Here is a 17791-nt window from a genome sequence, read left to right as displayed (position 1 = left end):
AATCCAGGAAATTTTGACTTGAAAGAAGATGTTTTCATGTCTATTATGACAAGGACCTTGACTCAGCCCTGTTGATTTGAGCTCTTCAACAGTGAACAGGAATGGGAATGAAAAAGTACTTGACTCTGATCAAAGTCATGTCAGAGCTATGGAAAAAATTTTCCAAAATAATGTTTTGAGTTTCATGACAAGATGATCAAAGACTAGCAAATATTTCAAGATAGTATAGTTATGTATTGATTGGGGCCACAAGGGATTGATTTTTTTTTTTCTGCTTTGAAATTTAACACTTTACCTTTCATGTAAAGTCATGAAAATATGATCTTTACTATTCCAACCGCTATTGGAAAATAACAATTTCAACTAACCTAGAGATGCTTACTGAAAATCATTAATTATTTTGTAATATGTAATATTTTGTAATATGTAATATTAGAATATACCTACATCTTTGCAGTTATTAGTTTAATTCCAATAAAATTGCCTTCAGTAGGGTTAGGCTAGTAGAGGATTGAGATAGTAGAGTGAGCAGGTGGGTAGTTGGTTCCTACAGTGTTTTTTTTTTTTTTTCTTTTTAACAAACATACACATCATCAAACATTTTTATGAAGAATTAAAATATTTGAAAAATATTTGGAGGTTGTTTGGTACAATGTATCTCTTTACAGGACGATTAATTTTGAGCTTTAATCCAATATTTTTAATAAAGAAGAGACAGATTCATATATGTGTGAATATAGCTCTTCAGACCTTTCTTGTGAAACTTTCTCATGTAATTGTAATTACTTGATCCTACTGTGCCTTTATAGAGATGTGCTATAGCTTCAAAAATATGCCTTTGTCTTTTAAAGTCTATATTGTATATTAAGAAACATGCAGCAGAGTGAATTCATTTTGATAACCACTATCTTTTCAAAGCATTGGTAATTTTTAATGACATTTGGCAATGTATTTGTAGATGTGCATAAAAATATAAATTCTTGCCGTCTGACATGGGTTTTTCTGGCTTTCTGTGCCCTTGATCATTCAATGTTTTGCTCTTAGTCACCTAAACTTTTCACCAATTGAATTTTGAGTTTTTCACAGTTTGTGTTTTAACCCTTTTTTTTTTAATTTATTTTTTTCATATTTCTATCATTCTGGTGCAGGCATTTCTGATCTGCAATTGTTCTGTAATATGTCTTAGTAAATTGTAAGTGATACTGAAAGCATAATACATATACTGATTTTTACCTAAGGTATAGTTAAGTATTTTTAGATCAAAAGCAATTACCTAGAGCTTTGAAATTGAAAAAAAAAAAAAGTAAACCTATTTTGTACTTACACACTGAATGTGTGCAGTCTTACTTTAAACACAAACTCTGTTTTCCAGAACAGTAACTTTTAGGGAAAATGTTTTAACTTTGTTGCACAGAAATGTTTGCAGATCAGCATTGCTAACTACCAAAAAAGAAATAATAACATACATGTCATCTGACTTTTAGTTGTGCCTTCATGTTGCTGCAGTGAAGTTCTGTGCATCAAAATAATTGGCCTTCATGTACTAGATGTGATTCAATTACATCTTAAGTTTTTAATGAAAATATGCAAACTGAGTGAATCCTAATTTTTCCATATATTTTTATAGCTTTATTGTCTCTGATAGCATCTCATTTGCCATCTTTTTTCTGTTTATTAGTCAATCAGGAAAAAATTGCCATCTTTAAATTTTTTAATTTGCTAGCTTTTATGCAGAACTATTTAAATACCATAATTTTGCTTAATATCCAGTTGTGACAGAGATCACTTAATTTTCCCAGAGCTAAATTACTTCACGGAAATGGCTTTTTTTCCCCACAGCTAGACTTGCTTTTTCTTCAGAGCAATATTTGTATATTTTAAAGGAAGTTCCCAGTTAAGACACATTTAGTTATATCTTGCTCATGATGAAACATTTTAAAGAGCTTTTAAAAATGTTTCCTCAGTATTCACATTTATCTTACCAGTTACAAGAGAAGTCTTTGAGTTTCACTAATTTGTATCTCTCAACTTGAAGAGATATCTATTTGGAGAGTTATCAGAAACTTTGGAATCCTATTTAATTTTACTTAGTATCCTTAGGTACAATATTTTTAGAATCGTACACATTTACTTTAGGATGGTCTTAAATTGAAATGAAAAAACAAACAGTTTCAACCCTTTGGCTTTAAATGAAACCTAAGACCATAGGTACATTTTTTAAGATACGTATTTAACATATCTGTGCTTGTCTGTAGATAACATAACTCTGTAGAAAAACTTAAAGCCATCCCAACATTTATTAAATATTTAAGCCATGTTTCTTCAACATCTTAATGAAGGGATATATTCACTAATGTTTCTATATATTGATTTATAACATTCTAAATAATGCATTTAAAAATACCTTTTAATTTTTTAATACTAAGGTTTTCTTTAAGTATATTTGCTTGGACTTGATCTAAATTTTTGTCTTTCCCCCTAAAATTATGTCACCTGAAAAATACCATTGCATTTTCTTACCTACACTGAGTGAAGTACAGGTACCCAGATTACCAATATTTTTATTTACCTAAATGAGAGTATGCCATAGATTTTATTTTTAAATAGATTTATTCCCTGTCAGACAGCTAGAACGTTTGATCAGCAGTCCCCTGAATTCTAAAACTATGGAAAACATTCACCAGTTTGCTTGCAAACCAACTCTGCTGCATGCGTTCACAAATTTCATAAAGACTGCATGCTTTCTGTTTTCAATACAAATTGTATTTTTTTTTCATACCCATCCTTGCTTTTTATTTTTTAATTTTGTTTTCCCTTTTCTTGGTTGGATGCCTGTGTGTGTTTATTCCAAATCCCTGTCCAGTCCTGGAGTTTGAACTACGGAAAGCCAAGGAGACCATTCAGGCCCTCCGAGCCAACCTGACAAAGGCTGCAGGTGGTGTACATAAAACTTTTTTGAGACTTTTTCTACTTTGACAATGTAGAAGTAGCTGAGATATTTTCAAGTGTAAAATAGTAAAGTATTATTTATATTTCTTCCACCAGAACACGAAGTTCCTTTACAGGAACGAAAAAATTACAAATCAAGTCCTGAAATTCAGGTGGGTGAATGACAGACCTAAAAGTATCTTCCACATAAAATGGTAGCACAAGGATTGAAGGAAGGAAACTTACAGTATTTTATCTTTTATTTTGCCTCTAGGAACCAATCAAACCTCTTGAAAAGAGAGCTCTAAACTTCTTAGTCAATGAATTTTTATTGAAGAATAACTACAAGCTTACATCAATAACCTTTTCAGATGAAAATGATGATCAGGTATAATTATTAATTTTTTTGACAATGATTTGTTTTCTTTTTAAATTATAATGTATTTATTTTCTCTTATACCTAGTTTCTTTAATTTTTTAAGTCATACATACAGTAACATTCTGTATCACTAGTTACCAAACACTTCTCTGCCCATGCAGTGTAGTATTCTTTTGGCCATGCTCCCATTGCCACACTCAACTTTGTCACTGTCTTGCTCCCGCTACATCTGTATCTCCGCCTTCTAAATCTCTCTGTTTTCATGTCAGTCATCTCTCCTACTTACTGCTTTAACTCCTTCCTTAGCAATTCTAAATATATAAGCATTCTCAACTTTCTTTTTAGCTTATCCTCTACCTGCCTCTCCAGTATTATCTTTTGTCTATTCATTATAATCTTGTCAAACAGAAGGGCTTTCATCCCCCTCAGCATATCTGGTTCCTTCAGAGTTTTGTGCTTTTGTTCATTCTTCCCCTTGTCTCTGAAATAATTAGTTCCCTTATCCCTTCATTGCCATGTGCCTTGTAAATACCTAAACCTTTTCTAAGAGAGTACATAGGTCATCACCTTTCTAAAACCTTTCCTTCTACCTCAAGACAGAAATTGACTCCTTACTCTGAATTCTTTTTTTTTTTTTTAAAGATTTTATTTTATTTTATTCGACAGAGATAGAGACAGCCAGCGAGAGAGGGAACACAAGCAGGAGGAGTGGGAGAGGAAGAAGCAGGCTCCTAGTGGAGGAGCCTGATGTGGGGCTCGATCCCATAACGCCGGGATCACGCCCTGAGCCGAAGGCAGACGCTTAACCGCTGTGCCACCCAGGCGCCCCCTTACTCTGAATTCTTGACAGCTCTTTAATTATACTGTCTATAATACTTCGGAGTCTGTCTGTTTCTTTATGTCCTTACTCTTGAACTGTGAAAGCCCCTGAGTAGCAACAATATTTTATTCCTTTTTCTAAGTACACAGTAGATATCTAATTAATGTTTAATGAATGTAGATGGATAAATGGACATATGAATAATATGTGTAATAATAATTTAATAACTTTTTAAAAAAATCTTAATTTGTTTAGTTCTTGTAGACCAAGCACTGTGTTAAGACCTTAATATACATTTTATTTTATCCTTACAAAAACTATAAGAGGTAAGATTTATACCCATTTTACAGATGACCTGTTTAAGTTTCAAATTAATTTATAACACTGATAAACGGAGACAGATACGAATTTTATATTGGGTCCGATTTCTCCAAAGCCCCAACTTTTAATACCTGCTTTATATTTGATCAGATTTAAGCATCAATAATGACTGTTCACATTATTCAAATAAAGCTTCAATAAGAATGTCACATTTAGAACATTCAGATGAATATGCCATAGTTTCTCAAAGAGGGTTTCCTAAATAAATTATAAATAAGTTACAAGATATCAAACTAATACTAAATTTGATGTATTAGAGAAAGAGAGAATGGTAAGACAATATATTTGCATGTGATAAATTACTCTGGAATTTTATAAAGCCTTTCAAAGGATCTTTGCTCATAGAGTGCTTGAGGTGCTATGCCTTCTTGTACTTTAGTAATAAAATTGTATTAGAGTGAATTCAAGAGAATGTTTCATATACAACAAATTGAAGAATAGCAATTTGGATTCTGAAAATTGTCAGAAGCATTTTTAATAATATAAATTACATTCAAGCAGCTATAGCAAGAAGGCGAGCAAATTAAATTGCTTGCTAACCACTAGAGATTACACTAAATATATATAGCTTAGAATAATAAAGGAAGAACAAAATTAATGCCATCAAGTAGTTTACTTATAAATAACGGGTACAACTTATGAACTAAGATTTTCTTAATATAGACATGTTCAATGATTTCATGCAAATATTTAGGTATGTTTTACAAGCTTAAATTAACACAATCGTTTGCATTTTTGAGAGATTTAATAACACGATTGTATGTGCAACATTTTGACATCTGAAACAGTTAAACCTGTTTCTCTAGAATATCAGGAAACTTATAAGAATAATATTAGACAGTGGAAGATGTAATGTAAGTTTAACAATGATGTTTTCCCACTTGGATTATACACTTTGACATTACAACAAAATTATGATTCTGTTGGGTTTTCAAGATATTAGCCTTAGGTAAGAAATAAAATGAATCTCAAAAATCCAGGATAAAATTTCTTCATAGTTTTTTTAATATTATAATTATTTATCTTTTAGGATTTTGAACTCTGGGATGATGTAGGATTAAACATTCCAAAACCTCCAGACTTACTGCAACTCTACCGAGATTTTGGAAATCATCAAGTGACTGGGAAAGATCTTGTAGATGTAGCCAGTGGTGTAGAAGAAGATGAATTAGAGGCTCTTACACCAGTTTTAGGCAGCCTGCCTCCAAGCCTTGAAGCTCCTCAGACTGTAGAGGTGAGCATATTAACTAATTAGTCAAGTCCACAAAAAGTATTTAAATTGTGTAAAAGCATGCTATGATATCTTGAGTTTCTGTTTTTCTCCCATTTTGATTTTAGAACTCCTTGCTAGTACAGAAATTAGAAGATAAAATTAGTTTATTAAATAGTGAGAAATGGTCTTTGATGGAGCAAATCAGAAGACTTGAAAGGTTAGTATTTAAACATCATTTCTTAAAAAACCTCTTAAAGTTTTTAAAGAAATTGACAGATTGTATAAATATATAAAATAATATTTCGGTTGTAAGACGTAATTTTTCATATTCTAATACTTCTGAGAGAAAGTCTTATAATTGTTTTATATATTTAATATGTTCTTTTTCCCCAAAAAAAGTTATTAAGTCATTGTGGTAATCATGTAATTGGTTTCCCATAGTTGTGTCAGTATTAATAAAATAACTCCTTCACACTAATGTTATAAATATTTCCCACTGATTATTTCATTTAATTCTTATTGTGGTCCTGTGGGTTAGATGGAATTATTCCCATTTTGCAAATACAGGAAAGAAAGTTAAATGCTGATTCAAAGCAGAGTTTATAAGGCCATTTTTATGCTTCATTGGTAAGAGTTTGTAGTTATACTTTTAGGTATATGAAGGTATATGTACCTTTATGTAGTATAGAAAAGCTTAATCAGATGCCAGACAGTTTTCTATTAATATGTTATACCTTTATGCATGAAACCTAGTATGAGGTTTATGCTCTTGCCAAAGTTTTAAAAATACAGTTGTTCTCTGATAATTTCTTTCTTTCTACAGTGAAATGGACTTCCTCAAAAATGAACACTTCACCATCCCAGTAGTTTGTGACTCTGTTCAACCTTCTTTGGATCATAAAGACTCTGAAGACAGTGGACAGAATCCAGTTATAAATAGCTCAGACAAGCAAAAAGACAAAGATACCCATCTTTCAAAATCAGATGAAGTTGATTCCAGTATTCCTAAGGAGAATTTCCCAAATTCTGTCCCCAGGAGAGAAAAAGAAGAAATGCCATCTTCTTCTCCATCAACTAAAAACACAGTCCATTTTGATAAACCCAATAGGTTAGTATGCAACCAATTTTTTGAAATGCATCTTTCAGTTATTTAATACCTTACCAAATTGGAAGAGCTTCATTTCTTATTTTGCAGGTCAGATGTATGAATTTTTACATTTGGCATGAACTTAACACATAGCAAGGTACATGTCTCAAAAACACATATCACAAAGTAATTACTAAGTTCAGTTACATTAAGGAGGATTAAGACATAAATGGGGTAGCTTCTATCTTAGCAAAGTACTTAAACCCATAAAATAATATGAATGTTCTATGTGCTATAAACTCCTGTAGCCAGTGGTTTATTTTTAAGATTTATTTATTTGAGAAAAAGAGAGACAGTGTGTGCACAAGCGGGAGGGCCAGAGAAAGAGGGAGAGAGAATATGAAGCAGACTCCCTGCTGAGCACAGAGCCAATGCAAGGCTCCATCTCAACGACCATGACAGACCTTGAGGTCACGACCTGAGCCGAAACCAAGAGTCAGACACTCAACCAGCTGTACCGCCCAGGCAATCCTGTAGCCAGTGATTTTTACCTTTTCTCTATTCATTCATTAACAGACTCAGTGGAAGGTTTTGATACTGCATAGTTACCAATGTAAATAGGGGAATTGTTTCTGCTCCTAATCCCTTTTTCCTGGGTCTGCTTCCATTACTAATACTGTATTAATAGTATTAGCTTGATTCATTTACTTAATTTTATTGGGTCTCGGTGATTGAAACCAAATGAGATAAGTGATACCTGCCCTTTATGATCAGGTTTTCTAGTGGAGGAGACAAAATATAATTTAAAAATTTTTTAGGTTATAATGTGAAAAAATCGTTTTAAGAAAGGAATATTTACTCTGCTCTTTTTATATTTTAGGCACAGTTGTAAATTCTTTCTTTATCCTAACTTGTAGCATCCTCATAAATATCGTGTGGTGCAATTCTGAGCCACAAGTCATCTTTCCTCCTTCTGTTAAACAGACTGGATATTACACTAGTGTTGGGATTTAATAGGAAAGCATGACTGATTTCTTTTAGACTTAGAGGTACTCATTATTAGTAAGAAATATTTGATTTTTTTTTTTTAAACAAATCTTTCCACTGATGAGCCACAACTTTTTGTATACCTACTAGCCATATTTTTCTTTAGGTATCAGGGAGGTTACAGAGTTGAAATAGATATGTCCCAGTCCTCAAGTTGCATTTTTTCTACTATGGATAAGATAGAGTCGTAAAAATCCATGTTACGATACTCAACAATAGTGGCATTTATAGTAGTTCTTTAGTGTTTAGGAGTACTTCCATATATCTCTTTTGATATGCAAAGCCACTTTGTGGAGAAGGGTGGTTGTTAAATTTGTTCGACTAATTTTTTTTAGCTCTTAACTATGTGCTAGGCAGTATTAACAAGGAATATAATGAAAGGCAAAACATGGGGTAACCCCTTCAGTCACAAGGATAATAGTGTGAGAGAGACCAACAATCAGACAGTCATAATAAAATATGAAAAATAGTAATATAAGAGAAGTTCAGCTTGCTTTGGGAACACACAATCAGGGCACCTAGCCTAATCATCAGAACAGGGAAGTTTTCAGGGAAGAAGTGTCTAACCTGAGGCATGACAACTAAATAGGAGTTAACTAGACAAAGAGGTAGGAGGATGAGTGATCCCACTAAGGGAGGATAACATGTGCTAGGATTATACCACACATTTTGGTGAACTAAGAAGAATTTATTAAGGTTTAAGCAAAGACTAAGTCATATAAGCCATGTTAACTCATTTTAGAGAGCCTGGGACATGATGGTATCTAAGTTTTAGAAAGATTCCTCTAAGGTAGAGGTGATTAGACGGTAGCAAGACTGGAGGAAAGAAGACTAATAGGGCGTCTTTTGGAAGACTCCAGGTAAGAAATGGTTGAGGCCTAACTTGTATTTGAAAGAAGTAGGTAGAATTTAAGTTAGAAGGTAAAAGCTTGATTGGATTTGGGGTGAAATGAAAGGGAAAAATAAAGGCTGATTTGTGGTTTCTGGGTTGGTCAATTAGATGGATCATGGCTGTTCCCCTGAAAGAATATGGGAGAAGGAACATAGATGAGCAAATAGACTCAAGCTTTGGTACATTACTCTTTGTGATCATAGAAATTATTGAATCACTTTGTAGTATATGCTAAATAACCTCTATTTTGTAACGTTTAGTGTTAGCCCTTTTCTTTGTAGATTGAGCACATAAAGTGCAACTCATAGTATATTTTATGAATACTACTACATAGAAACTAGTGTTGTTTTAGAGATACAAATGTTTTAACCTCATTTTTTAAGCATAAGTAAGCTAATTTTCAATAACAAAAAAATACTTTACAATATACTGTGAATGTTGACTGAGCCTCTGCTTCATTTATCTTTAATTTTTACCTCTTTTATGTGGGTTTCTAATATTAAGGTTTATCATTATCATTAGGTCTGCAAAACTTTAATTCCTGTCAGAAACTTTGTATCCACTGTTTACCTTTCTGGGGCCAGAGAGAATTGGGGAGAAAAAAGTCCTCATTTCAGATTTTACAAATACTTTCTATAATCATTGACCTGTTCTACATTTCAGGTTTCATCTGTTGACGTTTACGGGCTGTTCACATAACATAAAACTTTTTTAAAATCGGTTATTGCTAATTTTTTCCTCTGTGTAATTCTCTAGTGAAGTGTCCTTCAGGTCATTGGTAGCTGAAAAATCCAGTTAGCATTTGTGGGGCAGTATTAATGCAGGAATAGGAGTTATAACATGCAACTTACCTTCTCCTAAATGCCAGTGGTAACTGTTTGGTATTGTCCCCTTTTCATCCAATTTTTCTTCTAGGAAATTGTCTCCTGCTTTCCACCAAGCTCTACTCTCTTTTTGTCGAATGTCGGCAGATAGTCGTTTAGGATCAGAGGTAAATTATACCATATGTTCTTGGAACTTTCTTAAAATATTTGGTTTTTCATTTCAATATCTCATCCAAAAACAGATGTGATAAGACTCCATTTCAAATAAACATCTATTTTTTAAAATAATGCTCTAAGAAATAATTTCTAAAATTTTAAACTTTTAAGAAAGTTAGTTATTATTTCTGTCCTTTGGATTAAAATTTTGTTTAGTATTAAGGTGACCTTTTGTAGTCTGTTTTTAATTTGTTATGGCTGACATATGGTAATATGCCTCTTCTTGATATAATTTGGAAAACCAGTGTACATATTATTTATATTTCAGTTATTTTTAGATTAGTCCATTATTTTTATTAATTAGGAGTGGTTATCTTTTTTTTATGAACAGTTTATTTGAGAGAGCGAGAGTGAGAGAGAGCACAAGTGGGGTGGAGGGGCAGAGGGAGACGGAGAAGCAGACTCCCCACTGAGCAGGGAGCCCAACGACCATGAACGCTGGATGATGCTAGGCTCCATCCCCGGGCCCTGAGGTCATGACCTGGGCTGAAGGCAGATGCTTAACTGACTGAGCCACCCACGTGCCCTGGGAGTGGTTATCTTTGATTGCTGAGTTTGTTAGCTCTCAGATTAGTTTTCCTCAGCTGCTTCCTAATTGTTGGAGGCTCATCTTGACAGGGTATTTAATTATTTCTTTCTATCTTTATACTCACTCTTCCCCTTTTTAGTTGTTTCGTGGTTGATTCCACTCAACCCCTTGTGGGCTTCAGTTTCACAATGTCATTGCTAGTATGAAAGAGCTAGAGGATGGTTTGGATGCAATTCTGGCAAGCCTCACGGCAAGACTGGGTCAGCCTCCAGGGGCCTCCTCTTGTATGCAGCTTCACTCTACAAACTGTTGCCATAGGCATAGATCGTAGCTATGTAGGGCATCTTTTCAAGAATAAAAAACTGCTGAAGTTGCCTCAGTCCTATGTTATCTGTAGTTGTTCCCAGAACTGCAGCCTAGTAGGACTCCTTGGATTCACGCCTGCTTCTTCCTGGTGTTTTCAATCCATTTCATGTTTACAGAAATGTTTATCCTGTGTGGGAGCACAGTTCTTGTTGTTGTTGATAGGGATGTCTTGTTATTACCATTACCATCAGAAGATGGAATTTTGGATGTGTGCTTGGAGCGGAGGTGGCAGGGTCTAAAGCATGAACTTCAGGAACCATCATTCATGGAAGTTCTACACCATCATCATTTATTAATTCTTTGGTTTTCTAGGTGTCTCGGATTGCAGACAGTGAGAAAAGTGTTATGTTAATGCTGGGGCGCTGCCTGCCACACATTGTTCCTAATGTGCTGTTGGCAAAGAGAGAGGTGAGACACATAAATGTGTTTTCATACCAGTAATCTCATCATGTTGTCCATTTTCTGTCATTTTGAAGTTTAGTGTTATATTTTTATTTTGTTAAAGTCTATTACTTGCAATCATATTCTTACTTTTGTGCATGCATCTCTGCTCCTAGAGAATGGTTTTACACCTCTGTCAGGTGAGTTCAGTAAAACTGCATGGTATTCATGTTTTTCCAATTTTGCTTAAAGCATCATTAGCTTCTGCAACACTAACTATTACTGTAGGTCCATTTATGTGCAATGAATACTGTCCGTTTATTATATTACCAGTGAACTAATTTATTTTCTCTCTGCTCTTGATAAGATATGCTTGATATGTATACAAAAATAGACCCTCTTTGTATTGAAAATTAACTGGGACTAATAATGTAACTTTTTTCCTAAATGTACTTGTAGTGACCTATTATAAATGTTAGTTTTATTATATTTGTTTGTCAATAATCACACTTGTCTTACGATAAGATAGTTATAGTATTGACAACTTTTGAAAGTACCTTCTTTTGCTTTTTTCATAACTTTGTTATTGACAGATGCTTAAAATATCCACAATACAGTAGCCAATATCTTTTAGTACTGTTATGAGCCATACTGTAAGGAGTTATCTTTAGAGTTATATTTAGCCAAGAAAAGAGTAGTAAAAAGTTATCTATAATTTAAATGACAGTGGATGATTTATTTGTAACCAAGTTTAATAATTTATTTGAATTATTCAATTTATAAAATTAACTTCCAGTTCACAAATTTTTTTAATAAAAAATGGGTTAAGAATATTTTAGAATAAGTCTTCTATTATCTTCTTAATATTTACCACTGATTTCAGTCATATTTCATGGGACCTACAGTATGATAGGTACACAGTGCATTGGCAAAACCCATATAAAGCTTATCCTGAATTATCTGTTTAGCACAAGAAATTTGTACTGATCCTCAAGAAAACTTACATGTAGAAACTTACATGTAAAACTTACATTAAAAATTTTTATTCCTATAGGTGTTTTGAATTTAAAAAAAGATTTAAAAGACTTTTCTTACTGGTGGTTTTATTTTACCTAATACATAAAAATAGTTGTGAGATATTAATAAGTGTGGAAGATTCCTGTATCTTGAAGGATCAGTGTCCAATTTCAGATTGTTTTTCAGTTCTGTCTGGCAGAATGGTGTTTGAGCTTCTTTTCCTTTTTTAGCTTGTAACATAATCCATGCAATGCATTAATGTTTGCATCCCTTTTACTATGTTTCCTTAATATAATCTTTAAAATAGCACAGAAACCTAATTGTTATGAGATGCAGTTTAAGCCTTATTTTAATTTTCCCTTTTTTATCATAAAAGATTCTACCACTAAAATCTGATTGTACTGCATGAAGTATTTATAAATTTGCGTCATCAGTAATCAGATACATTATATATATAAATATATATGCAAGCATATATATTTATACATACACACATTCCGTTTGTGGTATGATGTTTACTTTTATGGCTGATTTTAAGTTTTTTGTATTTATAAAATATATACTTATAGTTTCATGAAGAAGTGATCGTTTATCTTTAATTATTATTCTGTTGTATCAGAAAATTTACCATTTCTAATATATCAAAGTTGTATTCTCTTGAAATTATATTGGTAAATAATGAAGTTTATCTTAGTTTGGTTTGAAACCAATCCCAGGGCATGAAAGGACAAAAGTTTTATTTCATTTCCTCCTTTGATATTAGATTACTTTTATTTAATATTTCACCTTAATGCCTTAAATATGTATTTTTAAAAAGGTCTTGTAATTAAAGGATTAATATTTTGAATTTTTCTTATTTCTCAAGTTTTATGTAATCTTTTATCAGGATAAGCCTTTTATTAATATGTAAATATAATTAAAATGTCCTTCAATAAACTAACTGATCATAGTAATATCCTAGCTAGTTAAATAAATAAATCATTAGAAACATGATTTAAAGTTTTGATTAACACATTTACATGGCTTAACATCTTTTTAAATATAAAAAGATAAACAGCAAAAACTCTTCCCCTGTCCCTGAGCCATCATTCCACGTGTAATAAATGTTATTAGTTTCTAGTATATTCTGTTAAGTCCTTTGCCCATTTTTTAATTAGGTTGTTTGTTTTTGAGTTGTAAGAGTTCTTACAATTCTGGATATTAAATCCTTATTTTATATATGATTTGCAAACATTTCCTTCCATTTGGTAGATTGTCTTTTCACATTTTTGATAATGTCCTTTGATGGATATTTAAATGTTTTTCTTTTGTTGCTTGTGTTTTTGGTGTCAAATCTAAGAATCTGTTGCCAAGTCTGAGGTCAAGAAGATTTATCCCCTGTGCTTCCTTCTAATAGTTTTATGGTTTTAGCTCTTATATTTAGGTCATTGATCCATTTGTATTTGTATGTGGAGTGAGGTAGGAGTCCAGTTTTATTCTTTTCATGTGATTGTCCAGTTGTCCCAGCACTATTTGTTGAAATGTTTCCCGATTGAATAGTCATGGCACCTTTGTCAAAAATCAGTTGCCTGCCGGTGTTTGGATTTATTTCTAGACTCTGAGTTCTGTTCTGTTGGGCTTTATGTTTATCCCCATACCTGTACCAACAACACTATTTTGATTACTGTAGCTTTGCACTAAGTTTTGAAATTCGGAAGTATGAATTCTCTAACTTTTTTTTCTTTTTCAATATTGTTTACCTATTCAAGGCCCCTTGCAATTCCATAGGAGTTTGATACTCTACTTTCATTCTGCTGTAAAGATCATTGGAATTTTGATAGGAATTGCCTTGAATTTATAGATCAGTTTAGGGAGTACTGCCATTCTTTTTTTTTTTTTTTTTTAAGATTTTATTTATTTATTTGAGGTGGGGGTGAGGTACAGAGGGAGAAGCAGACTCCCTGCTGAGCGGGGAGCCCAATGTGGGGCTCAGTCTCCGGACTCCGGGATCATGACTGGAACCAAAGGCAGATGCTTAACCTGCTGAGCCACCCAGGTGCCCGGGGGCAGTGCCATTCTAACGGCAGTAATTCTTCCAATTCATGAATTCTTTTCATTTATTTATGTCTTTAATTGCTTTCAGCAGTGTTTTGTAGTTTTCTATGTATAAGTCCTTCACTTCCTTTATTTTAGTTTTTTTAAAGGTTTATTTATTTTAGAAAGAGAAAGGGTGCATGTATGAGTGGCAGGAGGGGCAAAGGGAGAGAATCTTTCAAGCAGACTCCTTGCTGAGCACAGAGCCACTCCTGGGCTCAATCCCTCCACCCATGAGATCACAGCCTGAGCCCAAACCAAGAGTCTGACATTTAACCTACTGAGCCACCTAGGTGCCCCTTTGGTTACTTCATTTATTTTTTTTCTTCACTTCCTTATTTTAATTTATTCTTAGGTATTTTATTGTTTTGGATGGTATTGTAAATGGAATTTTCCCCATAATTTCCTTTCATATTGTTCATTGCTGATTTATAGAAACAGAACTGATATTTGTGTGGTAATCTCTTACCTTGCAACTTTGCTGAATTAGTTTATTAGTTCTAGTAGTTTTTTGTGTATTCTACTGTGGTTTTCTTTATCCGGAATAACATTATCTGCAAAGAGAGTTTTGCTTCTTCTTTCCAATTTTGAATGGCTTTTATTTCTTTCTCTTGCTTAATTGCTCTGGCCAGGACTTATAGTACAATGGTGAAGAGCAGTGTTTTGAGAAAGCAGATGTTTTTGTCTTGTTCCTGATTTTATGGGGAAAGCTTTCAGTTTTTCACCATTGAGTATGATACTGGATAGGGTTTTTTCATAAATGCCTTTTATCTAATTATTAAGGAAGCTTTCTTCTATTCCTCGTTTGCAGTGTTTTTATCATGAAAGGATGTTGAATTCTGTCAGGTGCTTTTTCAGTGTCGATTGAGATGATAATTATTTTCCCTTTGTTCCATTGATGTAGTATAATATGTTATTGATTTTTCATGTATTGAACCACCCTTGCATTCCAGGGATAAGTCCCACTTGGTCACAGTGTATAATCCTTTTAATGTGTTGTTGGATTTGGTGGTAGTTTTTTTTTTTTTTTTTTTTTTGCACATTTTTGCATCTAAAAATTTATAAGATATATTGGTCTGTAGTTTTAACACTTACTGAGAATTGTCTGGCCTAAACTCCGGTATGTTCTTGAGAATGTTCCATGTGCACTTGAGAAAAATATATCTTTTGCTATTGTCAGTGTAAGTGTTTTATATATGTCTATTAGATTTAATTATAGTGTTCAGGTCCTCTATTTCCTTACTGATCTGTTCAGTGGCTTATTCATTATTGAAACTAGGGTATTGAAGTCTCCAAATATTATTGTAGAACTGCATTGTATTTTTTCAGAAATATTTTGTGCCTGTAAGCAAACTCAAATAAATATATGATCTTTCTTCCATGACTTACACAAATGGTACGACACTCGTACTATTCTTTACTTTTTTTCCATGTAACATTATATTTTTTATCTTTCTTAAGGCTGCATAGTATCTAATATTTTTATAGTCTTTTAAACATGTTTTAAATTAGCATTTTTCAAATGCTCAGTAAGGGAGACATTTTATGTGATGTGCCAGTATGTAATTACGTCTATATAATTAAAATGAAAGTTTGACAAATCAGTATTGCCTTTACTAATTATGAATATATTTTATAAATATTTTTAAACAATAAAGAATATACCTAAATAAACAATCAAAAAGAAAGGGATGCTCTTCATGATCCATTTAATTGTTTTTTTGACCCATTATTTTAAAGGGAATGACATAAAGGTTAATTAAAGCTGCCTAATAAATTAAACTTCTTATTTTTTATAAAAGTAGAAAGCACAGTGAATATAGATATTACTGTTATTTGATTTTGTTTTTTAAAAGAAAAGTAACAACCTCATTCAATCTTTATGTCACAATTATTGCATTTTCTAAATTTAGCATACCACAATATTTCAAATCTAAGATGCCATTAATTGTAACAATTATGTACCTTTAAGAAAGAAGAATTCCAATGAAATTATAACAATCTCCATTATCAGGTGCATCCCAATTTCAGAGGTGATAAAAAGTGAAAAAAAGTTTCCTCCTATCTACTGTTAAGTAATGGTAATCTTTTTTTTTTTTTTTTAAGTATTTTAAGAGACCTACTTGCCTATTGATTTGGGGAGGAAAAAAATCATGAACAAATTTTCTATTTGTGGCTTATGTAGTTCATCTTAAGGGGTTCATTGAAGAACTCGGATCTTTCAAACCAAATTACAGAATAAATGTATGTATATAGCTAAAGAAGTTGATTTTTCACAATCTCTGCTTTAAATGCATTTGAAGGGAAAATTCTGTAATTTAAAAATGAGATTTCATAAGAGAGTACTTCTAAAAGCATTTTTAAATAATACATCTAAATTTAATTTTTATTTTCATTCTATGCCAAGGAAAGCTGACTCGGAAAAGCAAAGAAGTCTGGGCCTGGAATGGGGATGGGCAAGTGGAAATGGGGAATGAGTCCAAGCTTTCTTTTCGAGATGTTGAAATTGTTCCCAAATTAGATTGGTGGTGGTTGCACAACTCTGAATATACTAAAAACCACTGAATGTACAGTTGAATTTTTATGATATATAAAATATATCTCATTAAAGCTGGAAAAAAAAAGAGGCAAAGGAGAGAACCAATTCCCTAAAAGTTTTTTATTTTTTTTTATTTTTGAGAGAGAGAGTGAGAGCGCTACCTGAGCAGGGGGAAGAACAGAGGGAGAGGGAAAGAGGGGGGAGATAATCTCAGCAGACTCCTCGCTGAGCACAGAGCCTGTCAAGGGGCTTGATCCCATGACCCTGAGACCAGGACCCGAGCTGAAACCAAGAGTCGGACCCTTAACTGAGCCACCCTGGTGCCCCTCCCTAAACGTTTTAAATGCAATAGTATCTCTAAAGATCTGCTTATCTTCTGAGAAACCAAACTTTGTTCTTTGTATTGCATTCATGTTTGCTCCATGGTGAATTTTTTTAACTTATGAGTAATCATAGCCCAGGTAATTATAACTATATGAGAGTGGTGGGGAGGAAAAGGTTTTACTTCTACCCTTCTAAGTTCTTTGGTTAGTCTAATCATCAAATTAACTTACGACAGATTCATAGGAGAAAAATAAATTTAATTACCTATGTATAAGGGGGCCCCATAGCAATATAAGACCCAAGGACAAGCTGGGCAATTAGGCTTATATGCCATCTTGAGCTAATGGTGTAAGAAAGGTAAGGAGGGTGATTCACAGGACAGTAAGAAGAGCAGATGTTTGGTAATTAGGTGTTTGTCCTTTCATACTGATAAGTCATTGAGATAAAGTACCTATTTCTTAGAAATAGCTCTCTTTCTTGGCCAGGCCCCCCATCCAAATACTTTCTGGTAGTTTAAGGAAGAGGTAAAAGTTTTTCTTGGGTCTCCTGGATTTTTATTGCCTTCAGCTTGAAATAGCCCACATGCCAAAATGGCACATTTTGGGGAGACTTGTTCAGAACCCCTTCAAGAGTTATATAAAAGAATAGTAGATAAGTAAAGTAAAATAGATAGTATGGTGAAGTAAATAAGCTTTGTCCATCTCTTTTACCTATTTAATGTGTGTTTGTATGTGTATGTTAATTTTGGAAGTAAATCACATGCTCTTTAGCAGTA

The 17791-nt window shown here is 33.0% G+C and overlaps 1 protein-coding gene across 8 annotated transcripts in view; it reads left to right on the top strand.

Annotated features, from left to right (window-relative positions):
• RELCH (RAB11 binding and LisH domain, coiled-coil and HEAT repeat containing) overlaps nt 1–17791 on the top strand; it is a 115108-nt gene that overhangs the window by 27360 nt on the left and 69957 nt on the right. For 6 of the 8 annotated variants that reach the window (XR_015727584.1, XM_087869769.1, XM_087869768.1 and 3 more), the window contains exons 3-11: nt 2864–2935; nt 3046–3101; nt 3203–3316; nt 5539–5742; nt 5847–5938; nt 6545–6829; nt 9663–9738; nt 10995–11090; nt 11240–11263. Coding sequence is in view for 7 of the 8 variants with exons in the window: in XM_087869769.1 (XP_087725895.1) it covers nt 2864–2935; nt 3046–3101; nt 3203–3316; nt 5539–5742; nt 5847–5938; nt 6545–6829; nt 9663–9738; nt 10995–11090; nt 11240–11263 (1019 nt within the window). In the remaining variant the exon portion in view is untranslated. The remainder of the gene's footprint in view (nt 1–2863; nt 2936–3045; nt 3102–3202; nt 3317–5538; nt 5743–5846; nt 5939–6544; nt 6830–9662; nt 9739–10994; nt 11091–11239; nt 11264–17791) is intronic. The other 2 variants (XM_045790220.2, XM_045790219.2) reach the window with 1 other exon arrangement.

This window comes from Ursus americanus, chromosome 19 (assembly GCF_024610735.1).
Source record: "Ursus americanus isolate L20-20 chromosome 19, mUrsAme1.1.p, whole genome shotgun sequence".
Taxonomy (NCBI): domain Eukaryota; kingdom Metazoa; phylum Chordata; class Mammalia; order Carnivora; family Ursidae; genus Ursus; species Ursus americanus.
Note: the sequence above shows the minus strand (reverse complement) of the source record. Positions and strands in the feature narration are given on the sequence as shown.